Here is a 17,677-nt window from a genome sequence, read left to right on the forward strand (position 1 = left end):
GCCAACGTGGATAATACCACCGTGCTTCAAGACACCATTATTCCACCCATTAATGTCTCATTGATGTAACCGTAGATGTGACAAACATGGGCTTCATAACTGAGTTGATCGGTCAAGCGAAACTGTAGGGAGGCGCCGCAGTGGGTCACACTCAAACCAAAAGCCCACCACCATCAATCGCTACCATGGAATAATCAGGACGCCAAAGTACTAACTAGTTAGTTATTTAATTAGTTACTTTGTCACTCACTGATTCAGCTGGCAGCTTCAATTCACTCACCGCCCATTCAGCTGAGCACTCTATCATACTACTCGATGTTAGGCCATAGTTTTTGGATGAGGGGAGGGAGGGTGGGAAGTCTCATCATCCTGTCGGCGATATTTCTGGAGCCGATGCGGGGGTTAACAACAATTTCGAAATAATAGTTATCGGGGGTGGCTAATCTAGATAGTAGTACTACTCCGTACAGACTATCAAATACACAGACTCTCATTCGTTTTTTTATTTTTCATTTTTATTTTATTTTATTTTTATTTTATTTTTTGTCTCTTTCTTTCTTTCTTGTTGTTGTGGGTGCGGCTGAAGCTGAGGGTGGAGTCCCTAATAATGCAAGCAGCTCCTTGGCTTGAAGCCGGGAAAATGAGCAGACGTTACAAAGCTTTCCTCAATCTGCGCTGATTTATGTGAAATTCTTCATATGTTCAATTATACCCGGAGCTGCTTCGGTGGTAATACAATGACCATGAGCACTAGTAATTCGACAGTAACTCATGAGTATACAAAACACAATGCTTCCGAGTGATGAATGTCAACATTCCGGAAACGTATGACACTACCAACACTTTCCCCCTGCCAACTCGGCATATTGTTCCATGTAGCAGAAGAGTATCATCCGAATTTGTCTTTGAAGACGGCCTCCTAGATCTGGCGGTGATGGTAGCACGGTCGAAATCGAAATCGAATCGAAATCGGCAAGTTTGCTGCATCTCAGGTGGAGAACGATGCCTCGGGTACGAAGGAATGCAGATCTTCAACCTTGTTCTGCAGAACGGTACGCTGTTAGATTCTCTGCGCTTTCACCAACTAACTGCCGTGGAAATGACATAGTTCCGTGGAAATAAAAAGAAAGAAGCAAAAATCGTAGGAAAAGAAAAGATAATTATCTTTTGAATTTAACCCGAATGCGCAGGAGGGATTTTGCTGTGCACAGATTTCTTATCCCTTGCGCGTTATACTCGAAAGTTTTCCAAGAGTAACCTCAACTTTTTCAGGTTCAGGCGGGCACACAAGAGGCTTCCTAAGGCTAAAAGCCTCGTGGTGCACGAATATCTCCACAAATATGGACTATTACAAGGCTCTCATCGTATTAATTGTCTATCTATGCCTGCGCACAATATACCGTCTGGCGCTGCATCCTCTTCGCGGGATTCCAGGACCAAAATTAGCTGCCTCCACAAGTCTGTACGAGTTCTATTATGATGCTGTCAAGGGCGGGAAATACATCTGGGAGGTGGAGCGGATGCATCGACAGTATGGTAAGTCTTTCACCGAGGCAATATTGTCTTCACTCAATTTGACAAGGGGAAAAGGGCCCATAGTACGAATCAGTCCTAGGGAAGTGCATATCAAGGATCCATATTTTTACGACGAGATATACACAAGCAGCAGCATTCGGAAGCGAGACAAGGATTCCAAACTCGTCGCCTCTTTTTGCGCTCCAACTGCTTCATTCTCCACAGTTGACCACAACCTTCATCGATCCCGCCGAGCTGTTATTAGCCATTTGTTTACGAGAAAGGCCGTTGTGAGCCATGAATTTCTGATACAAGACAATGTTGGCAAGCTAGCCTCCCGGCTAGAGTCTATACATAAGAAAGGCTCCGTTTTTAGCCTCAAAATAGCCGCTGCGGCACTGATCAGTGATGTTCTTGCGCAGTATATGTATGGGACGAGTACTCACTATCTGGATGACCCTACGTTCAGGAGTGAGTCCGTTGCATCAGCCACCGAATTAGCATCGAAAATTCATATCCTGCGACACATCCCGGTTATTGCTACTATCTTTCAGCTCCTTCCATTGGCTCTGCTGCGCCCGTTTCGATTACTTTCAGACTTCTGCGACTTCCGGCTGTGGCTTCGAAAGCAATCCCAGGATGCACTTCAAGGCAAAGGCGGATCTACGGTGCGCCGTGGTCCCCTTTTTGATGCCTTGTTGAGGGCCAATGTGCCCGCAGAAGAAAAAACGCTACAGCGTTTGGAAGATGAGTCTTTCACACTATTTAGCGCTGGCTCGGAAACGGTTTCTCAGGCTCTCTCTGTGATATTCTTCCACCTTCTGAAGAACGCAGAGTTCATTAAGACTTTACGCAAGGAATTAAAGCAAGTGATGCCCATGCCCACAGATCTCGCGTCTTGGTCGGAATTAGAGAAATTGCCGTTCTTGGTAAGGAATATGCTACAACTATGGAAAGTATGCCGTATCCTAATGTCTTCTCTTTTCTTCTCCCATAGACCGCTGTTATTACTGAAGCACTTCGCCTCTCGGGAACTTCAGGTCGACTGCCTCGAGTATCTCCGACGGAGCCACTGATATATGGAAAATACATAATTCCTCCGGGGGTGAGTTACAGATAACGCTTCCATTCTATCTATCAGCTTCTAATACACACCCTTTGTGTTATGCAGACACCAGTCGGGCAGTCGAACTATTTCGCCCACAGGGATCCAGCGATGTATCCCAATCCAAACGCATTTGATCCCTATCGTTGGATCCATGCGGAGGATGAGAATACCAACCCGAAACCATTCTGTGCTCCTTTTTCCAAAGGCAGCAGACAGTGTATTGGAATAAAGTAAGTAACCTCGGTTGGACCAGTGACCGTTTTCTACATTGCATTCTGTCCTGAAATTGATACCATTCTTACAGTCTGGCCTATGCAACTTTATACTTGACCGTAGCCACGCTAATACGGCGCTTCGATATGGAGATAAGCGATTCGACAGAAGACGAACTTCGAACAGCGCGGGACTTCCTGATCCCATTCCCGGAAAAGGGCCAAGCAATTGTTAAGGCAAGGGTCAAGAATGTCCTGACTACTTGAATGGGAGCTGCAAAGGTGGAATTACAACCCGATATCGTGGATTTTCCTTCGAATTCTCTTTCTTCGATTCATCTTTTCTTTTTCTTTTCACTTGTTCCCTTTATTATTACTTATTTTGGCCCTCAAACTCTTTAATTTCACTTCCTACTCTTCATTTATCTCCCCCAGAATCACATTCCACCCTTCATTCTTCCTGACATCGTCACATCATATACCGAAGCAAAAAAAGGTAACTGGAAAAACTTTAATTTGGGGGCAGGACTGGACCCACCGAAGCCCCATGCATACTATCACCAAATTATCAGGTTTTACTCCACCAAATCAAGGCCACGTCGTCAGGAATACCGGATCCTATCTAGTAGTTCTCCGCTGCAAAGTCAAAATGCCACTTCGACGATTTCGTGTATGTCCAGTAGATAGACTAGACAACCGTCTCTCGAAGCGTGTAGGGAGCTGAAAAGCGGCGATCTCAATCTCCAGGCAGCTGCAAGTTTGGAACCTACTAAGTAAAAATATAGATCGTGTATGCAAGATACATCTCATCCAATAGGGTCGAAACTGACGGCATCCTATTTCTGTAGGCTTGTCTTTCCCTTTGGCAGATCCACTCCACCGCCTCCTGCTGTATGCTATACGAATCTGTCACAGCGGTGTAGCCATCAGTAGATACTCTCTATCCCAGTGAGTACTAACTAGATAGTTGAGTATGGGGTTGGGTAAGTTGGGTGGCTTGCTGAGTACTGGCAGCCCATGCCATCATATACAATTATACATACTTTCCTGGGAGAATGGGGCACAAACAAGAGTGCTAATACGACACCAGGGGTCTTGCCGGTTCTGATCAGCTCCCCACTGGAGGAATCTTCTTGTGCCGGGTTTGCGGATAGCCTTTACAGATAGTATATAAGTAGAACTATATATTACTCTTAAAGTTGAACATTGCCTTGAGTTCATCGAGCCTTCGAAGATTCCCAAGTCTACTTACTACTATCCTCCTCCAACCATCCCCCCTACCCCCACCCCACCAAAAAAAATCTTTCCACAATGCAGACAGGCGTCTTTGGACCTAACCTCTACTCCCTTGAACATGAAGAGGAGACGGAAAAAGGCCTTGTTGCCGATATACTGGCAATACCGGAGCTCAGGAAATCCTGGATCCCAGACGTCGGTCCCCGGTTGTTCCATTCTAAAAGCGCGGTGGGATGCTACGATAAACATATGAAACCGTACCCAATGGAAGAAAGTCTAGCATGGACGCGTTCCCTCATGAAGTTTCCTGATATTCCCCGTCCTCTCAAGGCCCCTCCTCGCTCCGGCATGATTCCACGCGGAAGAGTTAACCTGCGCTCCATGGCTGAGACGTTCGATGTTCCTGATACTCCATTCTGGAATGCAGCTGCTGAGCAGACATATGGATATATTTGGTGTATGGAAGATGATAATCTTATTTGCAAAGACTGTGTGCGTGGAACTGCCTCGGTCGGTGTGTTGGCCACGTTTCCCGATTATTATCACTTCTGTCAGGAGTTGTACCCGGTACTGGAATTGAGTGCAAAACGCACAGTGGAATTTATCGACCATGTCCATCGCTGCCACCCCAATGGTGAAGAAGATCACAAAGTGATGGATGCGTGGCTGGCGACCTTGCAGGCTATCTATCTTGACGTTCTTCACCCCAAGGCAGACAGCCTGAAATGCCCAGCAGACGAACTGCAAAGCATCCGTTACCGACTGATCAATTCTGGTGTTCGGGCTCTGACTCTGCAAGCGAGACTGGAGAGAGGTCCTTTGATAGGGGATGATGTTATTGTTGACGCTGTTTCGATTGCCATGATTACCATGCACGATGCGTGTGATTACCGGCATGACAACCAGGCCAATGAGTTCTACAATGTCATGACAATTGTCAGTGCCCATCGGGGTGTGCCGGGGACGAACATGATCCGCCGATTTTGCATTGATGTGTGGGCTTGGGCTGTTGATAATGGAGCAGACTGGGCAATTCACCTAGCGGGACGCTTACTGGCCTGGCAACTCTACATGGCGCGGTATAGAACCCCAATTCTCTTCGACCACTTAGTTCCTGCCGATGCGAACAATCAGCCCAAGGAAGATCCTTACAGCGACCCGGTTCTGAACAGTATGAACCCGCTACCACCAAGCTCACAGCCGTATGACTTTGATCTCCGCAACCGATGTGGCAATAAGGAACGATATGACGAGCTTTTGCGCGACTCTTTGGCTCATTTTGATACCTGCTCTGGCTGTCATCAGTATGATAAGGTCTCCTGGGAAGCTCGAGTGCCATTCATTGGTCGTGCATATGAGAAAAAGTATTCTGACTGCACCTGCTTGAATGCCATAAGCACGTACATGATACTTGCCTGCATGGAGCCGGTCTGGTGGGCTATGGATTATGCGGCCGAATATACCGGCCCAATGGAAGAATGGTCGCCGATGCTTTGTTGAGAACTGACTCGATGTGAGGAATTGGTGATGACGAACACGGCCTGGATGCCCGTCTGAAGACCTGTTGTTGGGCTCTGAGGTAGTGGTGTTATCTGCATGAGTAGTAATTGGTAGGAAGAAGAAAGGGTTTGCATTGTTTGGTGATAGTCCTTCCTGTTTCGTCCCGCATTAGCCTTTCTTGCAGTCTGTCAGTTTTGGAAAATATCAAGTGCTGTACCTTCAACCTCATTCTGTCGGAAACTATATTTTCTCCATGCAGCCACATATAACGAACTGCTGTTGGTCAGCTATGCAATGGGTGTTACGCGACTTTGAAAGCAGTATGTGACATACCCAGAGCCATTAACAGACCTATCCTAACATCCTGAATGGCCGAGGCTAACGAGGTACAATATACCTAGGGCGCTACGTGTCCTCAGCATTATAATCTCTCAAGGTGTCCCGCGCTTTTTGCCCGGCTTTTCGTGATATCCAACTTACTTTAGTAGCGAATCATGCCACGCCCTCTTATCGTCACAGCGGAGGTGCTGTGCAGGTTAGCGACGTCTTTCGGATGTGGAGAAGGTACTGCATGACATAGGACCTGGCGCGATGTGCATACAATGCCGAATCGTGAATAACTACTGCCTCGAGGGAGGGGAAACTGACTAAACTAGTCAGCTGAACCAACTAATGATGGCATTTCCTAGCAGCGATCGGCAAATGAGCACCACCGCAGTCTTTCCGACGCATCCATTCTACTCTTTCCCACTCCAGTTTCCCCTCTTCCTGGGCCCATCAATTGATCCTACCTCGCATCTTGCTGCGCCCTTAAACAGCTTTCAGTTTCTAATCTATCGTCTACAGTCCGAAGAAAGCATGACTGTACCTGCAGCTGAGGAATATGCCTTCGACAGGAGTTATCTGGACAGCATCCGGTAAGACTAAATATCCTGCCAACTCAACCATCACCCATGATTTACGCCCATTCTCATTGCCATATAGCCTCAACGCCATGCATCATTACAACGGCCAAGTCTTCGGGCATCAGGTACACCCGCATATCAGCATGGAGAACCCAGAAATGAGAATTGCTGATGTTGGTACCGGCACCGCGTAAGTTCGGTCATCAAAAGAAAACAACAAGGCAGATGCATCGTAGTCAGCAGCTAATTGATTTCTAGTATCTGGTTAACAGACCTAGCTAATAAGCTACCAAGATCCGTTCGTTTGGATGGTCTCGATGTTTCGTTTGATGCTGCCCCTCTTCGCGAATGGCTTCCACCAAACGTGACTTTGCATCACTGGAACATCAAAGAGGAGGTTCCTGAACACCTAGTCGGTGCATATGACTTGGTCAACATACGGTTCTTTGCGGTTGTCATCCGAAGCTGTGAGATCAAAGACGTTCTGAAAAACTTGATCCGACTACTCAGTTTGTATTCTCCTTTTGACATATGATCAGCAAAGTGGCCGATTGACCATCGTCTAACCAAGTCAAATAGAACCAGGTGGCTTCCTTCAATGGACTGATGCTGATTTCTCTTCGGCGCGAACGGTAAAGCTCCGGCCTGATCTTAGCGATGAACCGTTGCAGCGGCTCTGGAGTTTCCTTCGAGGGGACGACGAAAGGTTCTACACTTCGTGGGTACCCGATCTGGGGACTCATTTCCAAGAAGCAAAGCTTGTGGACGTCGATGCCGATCGCAGAATACCCCCACCTTATATTGACCAAGCAATGACTGAGATTATGTTTCTGGCCCTCGAAGTATCTACCAGAAATAAGGATATCGATGATAAGAGAGCTCAGGAAGTGAGGGCAACGATCCGAGACGCAGTCAAGGCTTCCAGAGAGGGCTCTAATTTCCAGTTTACCTATTGGAGATTTATTGGACGAAATGCCACGAGAGCGTCACTGTGAGACAGTTCTTTTGGATGTTATGACTCTCAATTTCAGCCGTCTATAGGCTGCTGCTCCACAACGTCACGTCTCTTTCAGAATGTACCTATACACTTCTCTTAACAAGGTATCTCAACCACGATTGAAATTATAATCCTATGGCCATTTCCCCACCTACTGAGTAAAGTTTACTTTCCATCTACTACCCAAGTTTTTTGGCCCGACCAGAACTCGCAAAGCGAAATCTCTTCCCCCACCACTGTCCTCGTCCTGCAACCGGACCAGTTCCCAGCACCTACCCAATCCCCGTGAAATGAATGCGTTCAATACGATCATCCATCTCAACCGACAGTAACACGTTCATCACTTCCCTTCCTGGCTTCCCTTCGCTTCGTTAACCCATAATGACACCCTAAAGCTGATATCCGGTCTCGATCAGATACTTCGATACTTCAAGTAGTATCTATCGAATGATTCCACATCTATCACCTTGCAGCAATTATCCTGTTGACATCATACAATAAGTTTTAATACACGTCCTTTCTTGTAATTTCTCGTCACACAAAGGTTGCCGTGTTTGAACTTGCTTATTATAGTCTAGCTCAGATCTATTCTATCTCGCTCATTTATCTTCGGGGCCTTTTCACTGTGCGATTGTATGCCTCCGTGGGGGATGTCTTGTGGATACTAGGAAGGCTTTTCTAGGTTTTGGTTTATGTTGTAGGTGTAGCTAAGTAGGATCCAACGGCTCTCCCTTACAAGTATGAATGGTGCAGCTAGGAACGATACCGTCTTTCCTCCGGTCTTGTCTCTCTTCCCTAGAACGCTCGGAGTTTTTATTCGAAAAAAGACTTGCTCATTAAATGAAACCTATGGAGTCAAAGTGTGTATTTTAGGGGATTTGCAGTGTCTTAGCCAGGAAGCCAAGACATGACCATAAGGAATAAAGACGTCTATGCTACTTATTGAGATCCGCTGATCAGTCACCAGAAGTTCCATCCACCTTACAGTGACTACAAGTCCAGGTAATGTACAAATGCGACTTGATTTGGTGATATAACTACCTAAAAGCTGTACCACACAGCTCATTCGCACCGATAGTCCTATCATGGCAGTATTTGTCTCCGGAACCAATCTAGTGCTCAGTCAGCCATATTTGTCTCCTAGAAGCCATCCACTGTTGGCGGTTCACGTACGAAACGATGGGTGATCATACTCCACCACAACAGCCTAACCGACGCGTGCTTCGTTGCAAAGTTATGCGAAAAAATTAGTCAGTCAGTCATGCTTCCAACCCTTCATTCTATCATGTTTGACTTACACACCCCCACCCCCCGTGTCCGATGTCCCAGGCCCGTCCCTGCCACCCAACCAGGGCCTAGTTCACTGCGGTGGTGAGCTCTGTAGATGTCAGCTATACGTATGATTGAGGAACCATGACTTGAAACATTTCAAGACTCACTGTACAGCAGGTGTTGAATCCATGTCCCAGGCCCGTCCCAACCGCCCAATCGAGGCCTGGTTCACTGCAGTGGTGAACCTGTAGAGTCAGCCGCAAAAATCAAGGGTGACGTGCTAGAAGACTTACTATGCTGTTGAGGTTAGTTAGCGTATCCCAAGCCCGTCCCAACCACCCAGCCGAAGCTTGGTCCACTGCAGTGGTGAACCTGTAGATAGTCAGCCACAAGTACGATCCAATATAATGAGCTAGAAGGCTTACTGTGCTGTTGAGGTTAGTGAGTATATCCCAAGCCCATCCCATCCACCCAACCAGGGCCTGGTGTGTTGTAGATAACACTACAGTCAGGTGGCCATGTATTCAAGCTTCGAGAATGCGAAATAAAACCATGACAATTTCTTGGTGCCTCAATCACCCCCCTCCCCCTCCCCAGTGTCCGATGTCCCAGGCCCGTCCCTGCCACCCAACCAGGGCCTGGTTCACCACTGCAGTGAACCCTATATCAGGTTAGCCACGTTGTAATCCGAGATCCGTGAACTGGAAGACTTACTGTGCTGTCAAAGTTAGTCAGTACCCCAAGCCCATCCCATCCACCCAACCAGGGCTTGGTGTGTTGTAGAGTAACACTCTACTGTAGGTCGATAATGCAGTCATGTCCCTAGATTGCGAATCTAGCAACGTCACCTCCATAATTCTCAACCCCCCTCCCCCTTCCGTGTCCGATGTCCCAGGCCCGTCCCTGCCACCCACCAGGGCCTGGTTCACCACTGCAGTGAACCCTGTACAAGATTAGTGGCACATTCAATCACACTAGCAGTTAATGAGAAGACTCACTGTATGGTGGATGTTGAATCCGATAACCCAAGCCCATCCCTACCACCCATCCAAGGCTTGGTTTGTTGCAAAATCATATGAAGGCGGAGACAGTCAGCCCAGTCTTTTCGTGGATCTAGCATGAAAGCACTTACATGGCTTCAAAACCCCACCCCCATGCCCGATGTCCCAGGCCCGTCCCAACCACCCAACCGAGGCCTGGCTCACCACTGCAGTGAACCCTGTATATAGTTAGCCACATATACAATCTGGACAGCTGTGAGTAGGGGGACTCACTGTATGGTAGATGTTGAATCTAATAGCCCAAGCCCACCCTACCACCCAGCCAAGGCTTGGAGAGTGCAAAGATAGAGGCAGTTAGTCGTTTTAATCTTGAAGTCACTTTATATGACCACAACCCCCACCCCCCCGTGTCCGATGTCCCAGATCCGTCCCAACCGCCCAACCGATGCCTGGTCCACCACTGCAGTGAGCCTGTAGACATTGTAGTTAGCCACACATGCAACCGGGGCAGTCGGACATAAGGAGGACTCACTATTTGGCGGATGTTGAATCCGATAGCCCAAGCCCGACCCTACCACCCAACCAAGGCTTGGTTTGTTGGAGCAGTGAAACCTGTATAGAGTCAGCCACACTATTGTCATGCAGGCGGGAATAGAAAGACTTGCCAGTGCTGTGTTGTCGAAGTCTACAACTACGTCCCAAGCCCGTCCCTGCCACCCAACCAGGGCCTGGCTTGTTGCTGAAGCCTGTAGAACATCAGACATGCACGAAGAGAGATAGAGTTGGAACACTTACTGTATGCCCTTGTGTTAGATCTGAGCAGGTATATATAATATGGTCTTCCAGGCCCGTCCCATCCGCCCAACCATGAGGCCAGACCCGTGTGTGAGTCCTGTACATAATCAGTAAACGGGGAAGTAAGTCAGAGAATACCTAGTGGCTACTGTGTTGTGTGTAGTGTGTTGTTGTCCCAGGCCCAACCCATCCACCCAACCATGGGGCCAGAGAAGTTGTCGGCGCTTATGGAGAGTCAGCAAAAATAGGGAATCCAGCTCAAGGAGTACACACTATGCCGTATATAGGAGTAAGTATATATGGTATGGTCTTCCAGGCCCGTCCCATCCACCCAACCATGAGGCCAGACCCATTTGAGTCCTGTGCGAAGTTAGTACTTAATAGATAGACGAGTCAGAGAATACTCACTGTGTTGTGTTGTCGAGTTGCGTGCTGTTGTCCCAGGCCCAACCCAACCACCCAACCATGGGGCCAGGGATGTTGTCGCGCCTACTGGGAGTCAGTAAAATAGGACGTCAACTCAGAGAGGTACTCACTGTGTTGTGCTAGATAGTAGTATATACAATATATGGTCTTCCAGGCCCGTCCCATCCACCCAACCATGAGGCCAGACCCGGATGAGTCCTGTATGAAATTAGTATCAAAAAGGTAGGCAACTAAAGAAAACTCACCGGGTTGTGTTGTCGAGTTGTGTGTTGATGACCCAGGCCCGTCCCATCCACCCAACCATGGGGCCAGAAGTGTGGTCGCACCTGTGACGAGTCAGCTAAATAGGAAGTGAACTCGGGAGTACTCACTGTGTGTGTTATATCCCAAGTATATATACTATATAGTGGATATATAATATGGTCTTCCAGGCCCATCCCATCCACCCAACCATGAGGCCAGACCCGTGTATGAGTCCTGTGTAGAGTCAGCTAAATCAGGTACTGTCAGGTCGGAGCCGAGACTTACTGTGTTGCGTGTTGTACTCTATATCCCAGGCCTGTCCCATCCACCCAACCGTGGGGCCAGGTACGTTGGTGAGCCTGTACAAGTCAATAAACCAGAAGCCAAACTGGAAGCCAACTCGGAGACAACTCACTGTGCTGTTAGGTCGCAAGTGCGTATATATAATATAAGGTCTTCCAGGCCCGTCCCATCCGCCCAACCATGAGGCCAGACCCGTTATGAGTCCTGTGCGGGTCAGTAAATCAGTAGTCAAGTCAGTGTGTACTTACTGTGTTGTGTGTGGCGTGTTGTTATCCCAGGCCCGTCCCATCCAACCCAACCTAGGCCAGTAGAGTATAGGTGCTCTGTACAGGTCAGCCATCCTTACCAGCGGCTAGTCAGGTAGTGAGTACTTACTGTGTTGTGTGTGGCGTGTTGTTGTCCCAGGCCCGTCCCATCCGCCCAACCGAGGCCAGTCGCGTGTGGGAGTTCTATAGTACCAGTCAGCCATTTTGATCAAGATCTAGTCAGGGGGAGCACTGACTGGTCTACAGTATATAGTTGAGTGTCGATACCCTGGCCCATCCCATCCGCCCAACCTAGGCCAGTCGCGTTTGGGTGTTCTTGTAAGTCAGCCATTTTCAGCAGCCAGCAGGTAGTTAGAAAGATAGTACTCACTGGTCTACTGTTCTAGTTGGGTGTCGATGTCCCAGGCCCGTCCCAGCCACCCAACCTAGGCCAGTCAGGTTTGGGAGTGCTATAGAAGAGTCAGCTAATTTCTATCAGCAGGCCACTCAAGAGTACTTACTGTCAGGTGCTGTGTAGTCGGTGTCCCAGGCCCTTCCCATCCACCCAACCAAGGCCAGTGGTGTCAAGAGTGTCCTACACAAAAGTCAGCCACGCTCACAAGCAGAGGGCAAGCTATGTAAAAGAGAGATGAGTGTGTAAATGGCAGTAGATAGCTGGGATTACCTACTAGAAGATCTGGAAGGTTAGATGGTAAGTAAAGGCAGGCTATGTGGCAGATAGATGTCAGTAGATGGCAAAAAATGGCAGAAGATGGCAAATAGATGTCAAGAGATGGAAGGAAATGGCAGATAGATGGAAGTAAGATGGCAAGAAATGGAAGACAGATGTCAAGAGATAGCAGATAGATGGAAGTAGATGGTAGAGAGATGGCAAGTAGATGAGAGTAGATGGCAGGAGATGGCAGAGAGATGAAAAGGAAGATGAGAAGAGGGAGATCGAGAGAAATGTAAAGAGATGGCAGAAGATGTGGGAGGGAAAGAAACCCCCAGCCTCCCTGGGGAAAGGGAAGGGTTTTTATACCAGTGAATGGCGCCTTACGACATGGTGAATGAACCAGCTGCAGTGTGACTCAGGAAGCTCAAAGAAGTAGCAGTTGTGAGTTCATGGTAGCATACCCGTGGAAAACTGAGCAAATCTGGATGTCAAGGGTAGTATCGTTAGCATCAGGATTCTGCAATAGGAGGGAGTTGGTACTAACAATAGGTCTTATAGCTCTGCAAACCCATGGAAAACGCTTGTAGGTGGGTCCAGAACGAAAGTATACAACCAGAAGATTCTGGTTGTATATTCTCATAAAGTGTCAACGTTGCAGCTTGGTTCTCCTTGGGTGTTGTGTGAGTGTGAATGGGAAGAAGCTGGAGTGAAGTCGACGAAGAAACACAGTCTACTGTGCGAGTAACACCTGCCATATTGGGAAACGAGACGCGACTACCTCGTCCTGTCACTTCACGAGCAGAACAGCCTCGATACCGAAATAAAGAAAAATAGTACAGTGTGAATACACCAAGAAAAGTGTTACTGCTCCATTCCTATGTTAGAGTACGAGGTTCCCGTTTTGTCGAGAAGTGGTTACTCTCCAAGTATCGCTTCGCTTCGGCCAAATTGAGTCGCTATAGTTCTTGCTGGATCAATACCATGGTACTACAACCGAGAGCCAAACTTTTCACCAGGTCTGGTCTAAGTATAGATTCGAGTCTGCTCTGGACTCTCTTATCCTGCCTAGTGAAGGATTATACAACTAACTGGGGTATAACTAGTAGCATAGCTATATGATTCTCTCAGGTTTAACGTCGTCCAGGATCATGGGGATTGAGGACTCTTCGACAGCTGGGGACTCCAGCGGCTCAAGACCTTAGCGACTACACAAAAAGAAATAACTAAATCTGCATTATTACAGCTTCAACATACTTGGTATCTCCTGGAGCAAATGGAAGCTGTCAACAATTCGAGGTAATATTTCGACTGTATCAAAACGAGCCTCAAACAACGGAGGCGTATTCCGGCTGCCATCACCATTTGATCAGGGTATTTCCGACGAGGTTGCCATAGAGAGGACTGAGTCAAAAATAGAAGGCGTAACCCGTTCAGACATTGTATATAGTAGTCTATACTACTGTAGCACGGCTTCTTGAGTCTACGAGACATAACGACGTTATTGTAGGGATAGAATTCCACTTAATTATGTCTATATTACTACATCATGCTACTAAATATATACTAGTGTTACTGGCTACTAAGTGCCAGCCAGCCTCCAATACTGGCAAGCAGATTTATCGAATTATCGAAGGAGCTGGTTCTACAGGAATATCACATACGTAGAAATGATCCCAAGCACCGATGCTGGCAAGCCACGTGCTATCTGTCTCAAGACCTCTCGACACGTTATATGCATGCAGACCAACAGAGCACTATCGAGTATCGAGAATGGCCGAGCGTAGGGCATGCCAAGACGTCACTAGTGGTAGAAAGCCAAGATCGACGCTGGCCACGCAGCTTCGGGGATTATCTGGCGGGGTGGTTTCTCGAGGATTGCCAATCGATTGGCTAGTATTGCATCCGCGGGCTGATAGTGCACTCAAGTATGAAGAGGGCACAGCGGGAATGGTACGTCTCTAGCCTGGCGCGACAGAAGCAGCACACTTCCTGAGTCACGAAAGATGAAGGTCGCAGGATTGCGGTGTGGTGGAAGTCATTGGAAGATAGTGGCGGTAAGTGAAACTGGGCTTGGCAATGCTGGCACATGAGATAGCGCCGATGTGGTTTGGAAGCAGGAAGTTAAGTTTGCCATACGAGGGCTTGGAAGGTTCAGTCAGGCTACAAGAGGGAGGAGTATCACGAGCGATGAGTGTGAGTACCCAAAATTGCGGCAGAACTTGCATGCAGTCTGGATAGTAAGTAATCTGCAGGCAGCGTCATGGTGGGGTTTCACAACAGGGAATGCTGCTGTTTGAGATAGCGCTTACCTGATTCCACTGGGGTTGTGTTGGGGGGGATTTGACAGTTACTCACTCACTCACCTTGACAGAATCAGAATCAGCATATCGAATCACACTCTATACTGGACCTTCTTCATTTACAGAAAATTTCTACACAGTTTACTATTCCATGATGTTTATTGAATGTACCTGCACCTTCCAATAACTGGCGGTGAAAAAAGCAGAAGCCGTGGAATGAGCGACGGGCGGGGCGCGGAACCACAGATTGGCTGGCAGGAGACACTACCACTAGTAAACACCCAATAGATTCGCTTCACAGACGCCGGTGGATGCAGTCTGGATCCCCAATGGCCCCCCCTCTTTACAAGCAAGGGAAGTACTTGACTACCAGGGCAGTTTATGGTGCAATTCCAGGTCACTAACGTTCCCTAGTCGTGTGTCTGGATTACACCATCGCGTGGAAGGATTTAGGTGGAGGGGCTAAACGGAGGCACTAGAATATTTCCACGGGTGGGAGGGCTCCAAAGGTACCTTGAACCCCCTGGTTGCTGATGGTGCTGATTGGAGACAATCACTCCATCTACATGCAGGGACATCCAATGCAACCTAACTATCTTCTCTGTGTTAGTCTTATTCATTAGTCCTATTGGTGAAATGCAAGGGGAGAAAATCTCACCAGCAGCACACGGGGTGGTGGTGGTGACATGCCCCGCTGCAAAGAAGAGAGAACAAGAAAAACACAAACAAAAGTAGAGGGCAAAAGAAATTAGATCGGTCTTTTGGACCTATCGCACTGAACCCTCAATATTAACTTTCGGGCGAATACTCATGCGGGGAGAGCCCTTCTTTCTTTGGGCCCTCAAAGGGATTTCGATTTCTCATTATGCTTCGTGCTTGACTATTTACGGACGGGTTGCTGAACTGGCGTCAATCCCGATTCTACACAGGGATACGATCATCTGGCAGTTCCACACTCTTAAACTAAAAGTAGCCCGTGTTGAAAGGCTGAACCGGTTTGGTCTGCCGCCGGGGAGGGTCTGCAGGCGCTTGCAAAGAGACTAAAGTCGAAGTTGGCATGCCTTGTCGGTGAATTCTTAGTTCTTTTTAGTAGATAGTTCTACTTATAATAAGACCTGTCTCGAACCCACGCCTAGATTATTACCATCTATTCATCCCTTCCTTGCCAGGTGCATTCATTCATCCCCCCCTGTCTTTCATTATTCTGAGCAACCCCTACACTGTACATCGTGACTATCCCTAAAACGTGCTCGGTAAGTCAGTTCGTCCATGATGATCCTCGTGTTCTGGAGATCGACTGACCCTCATCATTTGTCCCTTGCCAGCAGCCAACTTTCCCCTCTCAGAACCCTAATCTTATCGGGTTCTCTGTCCTCCTGACATACTCCATAGAACACACCCTCTTCCTCCTTTCTTTCTTTCTTTCTGTCTATTTCTCTACCTCATCCTTATTTCGATCGCTTTTCTTCCTATTCCTGTTTTTAAAGCAAGCATGTTCACCCGCTGTTGATCGCGCATTCCTCACTGCTCTCCTGACTGGTGCCATTTGGCAGGGGGAGCATGTGAACCCGGCTGGACCGCGTCATTCTTCAGTCAAAGACATCCCATCCCGCTGCGGTTCTCGGCCCTGGAGTGCAGGCACAGGCACAGGCACCCAATAACTATGGCGGCCACGTTCACATGCCAGCGCCCCGATCTTCCTGGTGGCTCTTCCAACCATCGTCCTCTTTCCCCTACGATCTCTTCCCCACCGCTCAGCCCAGCGCCAGAGCATACACCTACATCCTATTTGATGACAAAAGTCCCTTCTCTCTCCATCGTCTCACCCGGTGTGAACGATACCAAAGAAGTCTACGCCACTACCATCGAAGTCACCGATATCACCGTGGGTGCAGGCAGTCCGCCCATCGTGTCAATCCCCGTAGTCGAGGAGCAGCTCTCCCACGGTATGGAGAGCACGACTGCCCCATCGTCTTCCTCCAAACCCAACAGTCGACGGACCTCCAAACGCAAAAGAACAACCTCACCTCCATCACCATCAACCGCCAAAACTCCAGATCAACTTCACTCGTCGCGACGCTCCAGTCCTCATAGTCAACACAGCTCCATACACTCACACCGCCGCTCCGCAACCACCGCTTCCATAACACCGATATCCGATCGAACAGCTCGCCGCGAGGACCTGATTGCTCTACACCGTGAATCATGCCGTCTATTTCAAGACGACGGGCTATCTACAACAAAACCTAGCCAAAGAGCATCGGCATCGGCATCGGCATCTCGACCCCCATCTTCCAGCACATCACGTACGCCTCCACGCCCTCTCCGCTCTGTTTCCAATGCCAGCTCCCCACCCACTTTACGAACACCACTATCCATCTCGACCTACCAAGACCAAGGCAACCAGAATCAATCCCCACGGGGTCCCGTACGCGCAGCCACCTTTAGTGCATACGAACCAGCGTGCATTTCACCCGTGCAACCCACAGTAACAGTAATCGACTGGACATCACCATCCACACGGAGGCGCGAATATGAGAAAATCGACCGCGCCAGCAGTGGCGTGCGTGGATTCTGGCGCCGTGTAGCGCCGCGATGGTGTCAATTCGGAGACCACCGCACGCCGTTCTTCGAAGAAGGCAAGGACGGAAAGGGGAACTATGAGGGGAGTGTACGGCGGTTCCGCATGGATTTACCAGAAGAATGCGAGAGCAAGCGGACGGGGACGACGACGTTCCAAAAGAACTTCAAGCTGACGCGGAAGATGGTTATTCATCGAATGGGAGGACGAGTGAAGACGGCTTAACCTATTCCATGGAGTATAGCCCTAGTTGTTATCAGTCTCAAGCGTGCTTTATTTCCGGCGGATGATTGATTGATTGATTGCATTTGATACCCAGCTAGATGCATTCTTTTAAAATAATGATATACGAATCTCAAGAT

The 17,677-nt window shown here is 48.4% G+C and overlaps 6 protein-coding genes across 6 annotated transcripts; 5 read left to right on the top strand and 1 right to left on the bottom strand.

Annotated features, from left to right (window-relative positions):
- Positions 1-1,340: 1,340 nt before the first annotated feature.
- Positions 1,341-3,102, top strand: BDQ94DRAFT_158331 (cytochrome P450; the record flags this gene model as incomplete). The annotated part of the gene is made up of 5 exons (XM_026768933.1): positions 1,341-1,536; positions 1,591-2,444; positions 2,513-2,620; positions 2,687-2,853; positions 2,928-3,102. The coding sequence occupies 5 exons, from the start codon at positions 1,341-1,343 to the stop codon at positions 3,100-3,102; spliced, it is 1,500 nt and encodes a 499-aa protein (XP_026628597.1).
- Positions 3,103-4,146: 1,044 nt separating this feature from the next.
- On the top strand, positions 4,147-5,571 carry BDQ94DRAFT_168587 (uncharacterized protein; the record flags this gene model as incomplete). The annotated part of the gene is made up of 1 exon (XM_026771104.1): positions 4,147-5,571. The coding sequence occupies one exon, from the start codon at positions 4,147-4,149 to the stop codon at positions 5,569-5,571; it is 1,425 nt and encodes a 474-aa protein (XP_026628598.1).
- Positions 5,572-6,429: 858 nt separating this feature from the next.
- BDQ94DRAFT_168588 (class I SAM-dependent methyltransferase) lies at positions 6,430-7,471 on the top strand (the record flags this gene model as incomplete). The annotated part of the gene is made up of 4 exons (XM_026771105.1): positions 6,430-6,488; positions 6,556-6,666; positions 6,735-6,985; positions 7,056-7,471. 4 exons carry the CDS (start codon positions 6,430-6,432, stop codon positions 7,469-7,471), a joined length of 837 nt encoding a protein of 278 aa, XP_026628599.1.
- A 1,362-nt stretch (positions 7,472-8,833) lies between these two features.
- BDQ94DRAFT_168589 (uncharacterized protein) lies at positions 8,834-12,110 on the bottom strand (the record flags this gene model as incomplete). The annotated part of the gene is made up of 11 exons (XM_026771106.1): positions 8,834-8,851; positions 8,913-8,990; positions 9,039-9,117; positions 10,878-10,901; positions 10,950-11,030; positions 11,105-11,165; positions 11,213-11,293; positions 11,496-11,569; positions 11,762-11,836; positions 11,889-11,962; positions 12,024-12,110. The coding sequence occupies 11 exons, from the start codon at positions 12,108-12,110 to the stop codon at positions 8,834-8,836; spliced, it is 732 nt and encodes a 243-aa protein (XP_026628600.1).
- A 2,321-nt stretch (positions 12,111-14,431) lies between these two features.
- BDQ94DRAFT_139810 (uncharacterized protein) lies at positions 14,432-14,779 on the top strand. Its single transcript, XM_026765504.1, has one exon. The coding sequence runs from the start codon at positions 14,511-14,513 to the stop codon at positions 14,670-14,672; it is 162 nt and encodes a 53-aa protein (XP_026628601.1). The 5' UTR covers positions 14,432-14,510; the 3' UTR covers positions 14,673-14,779.
- A 1,069-nt stretch (positions 14,780-15,848) lies between these two features.
- On the top strand, positions 15,849-17,670 carry BDQ94DRAFT_139812 (uncharacterized protein). Its single transcript, XM_026765505.1, has 2 exons — positions 15,849-15,991; positions 16,063-17,670. The coding sequence occupies exon 2, from the start codon at positions 16,398-16,400 to the stop codon at positions 17,538-17,540; it is 1,143 nt and encodes a 380-aa protein (XP_026628602.1). The 5' UTR covers positions 15,849-15,991; positions 16,063-16,397; the 3' UTR covers positions 17,541-17,670.
- The last annotated feature ends 7 nt before the right edge of the window (positions 17,671-17,677 follow it).

Source organism: Aspergillus welwitschiae (assembly GCF_003344945.1).
Source record: "Aspergillus welwitschiae strain CBS 139.54b unplaced genomic scaffold BDQ94scaffold_9, whole genome shotgun sequence".
Taxonomy (NCBI): Eukaryota; Fungi; Ascomycota; class Eurotiomycetes; order Eurotiales; family Aspergillaceae; genus Aspergillus; species Aspergillus welwitschiae.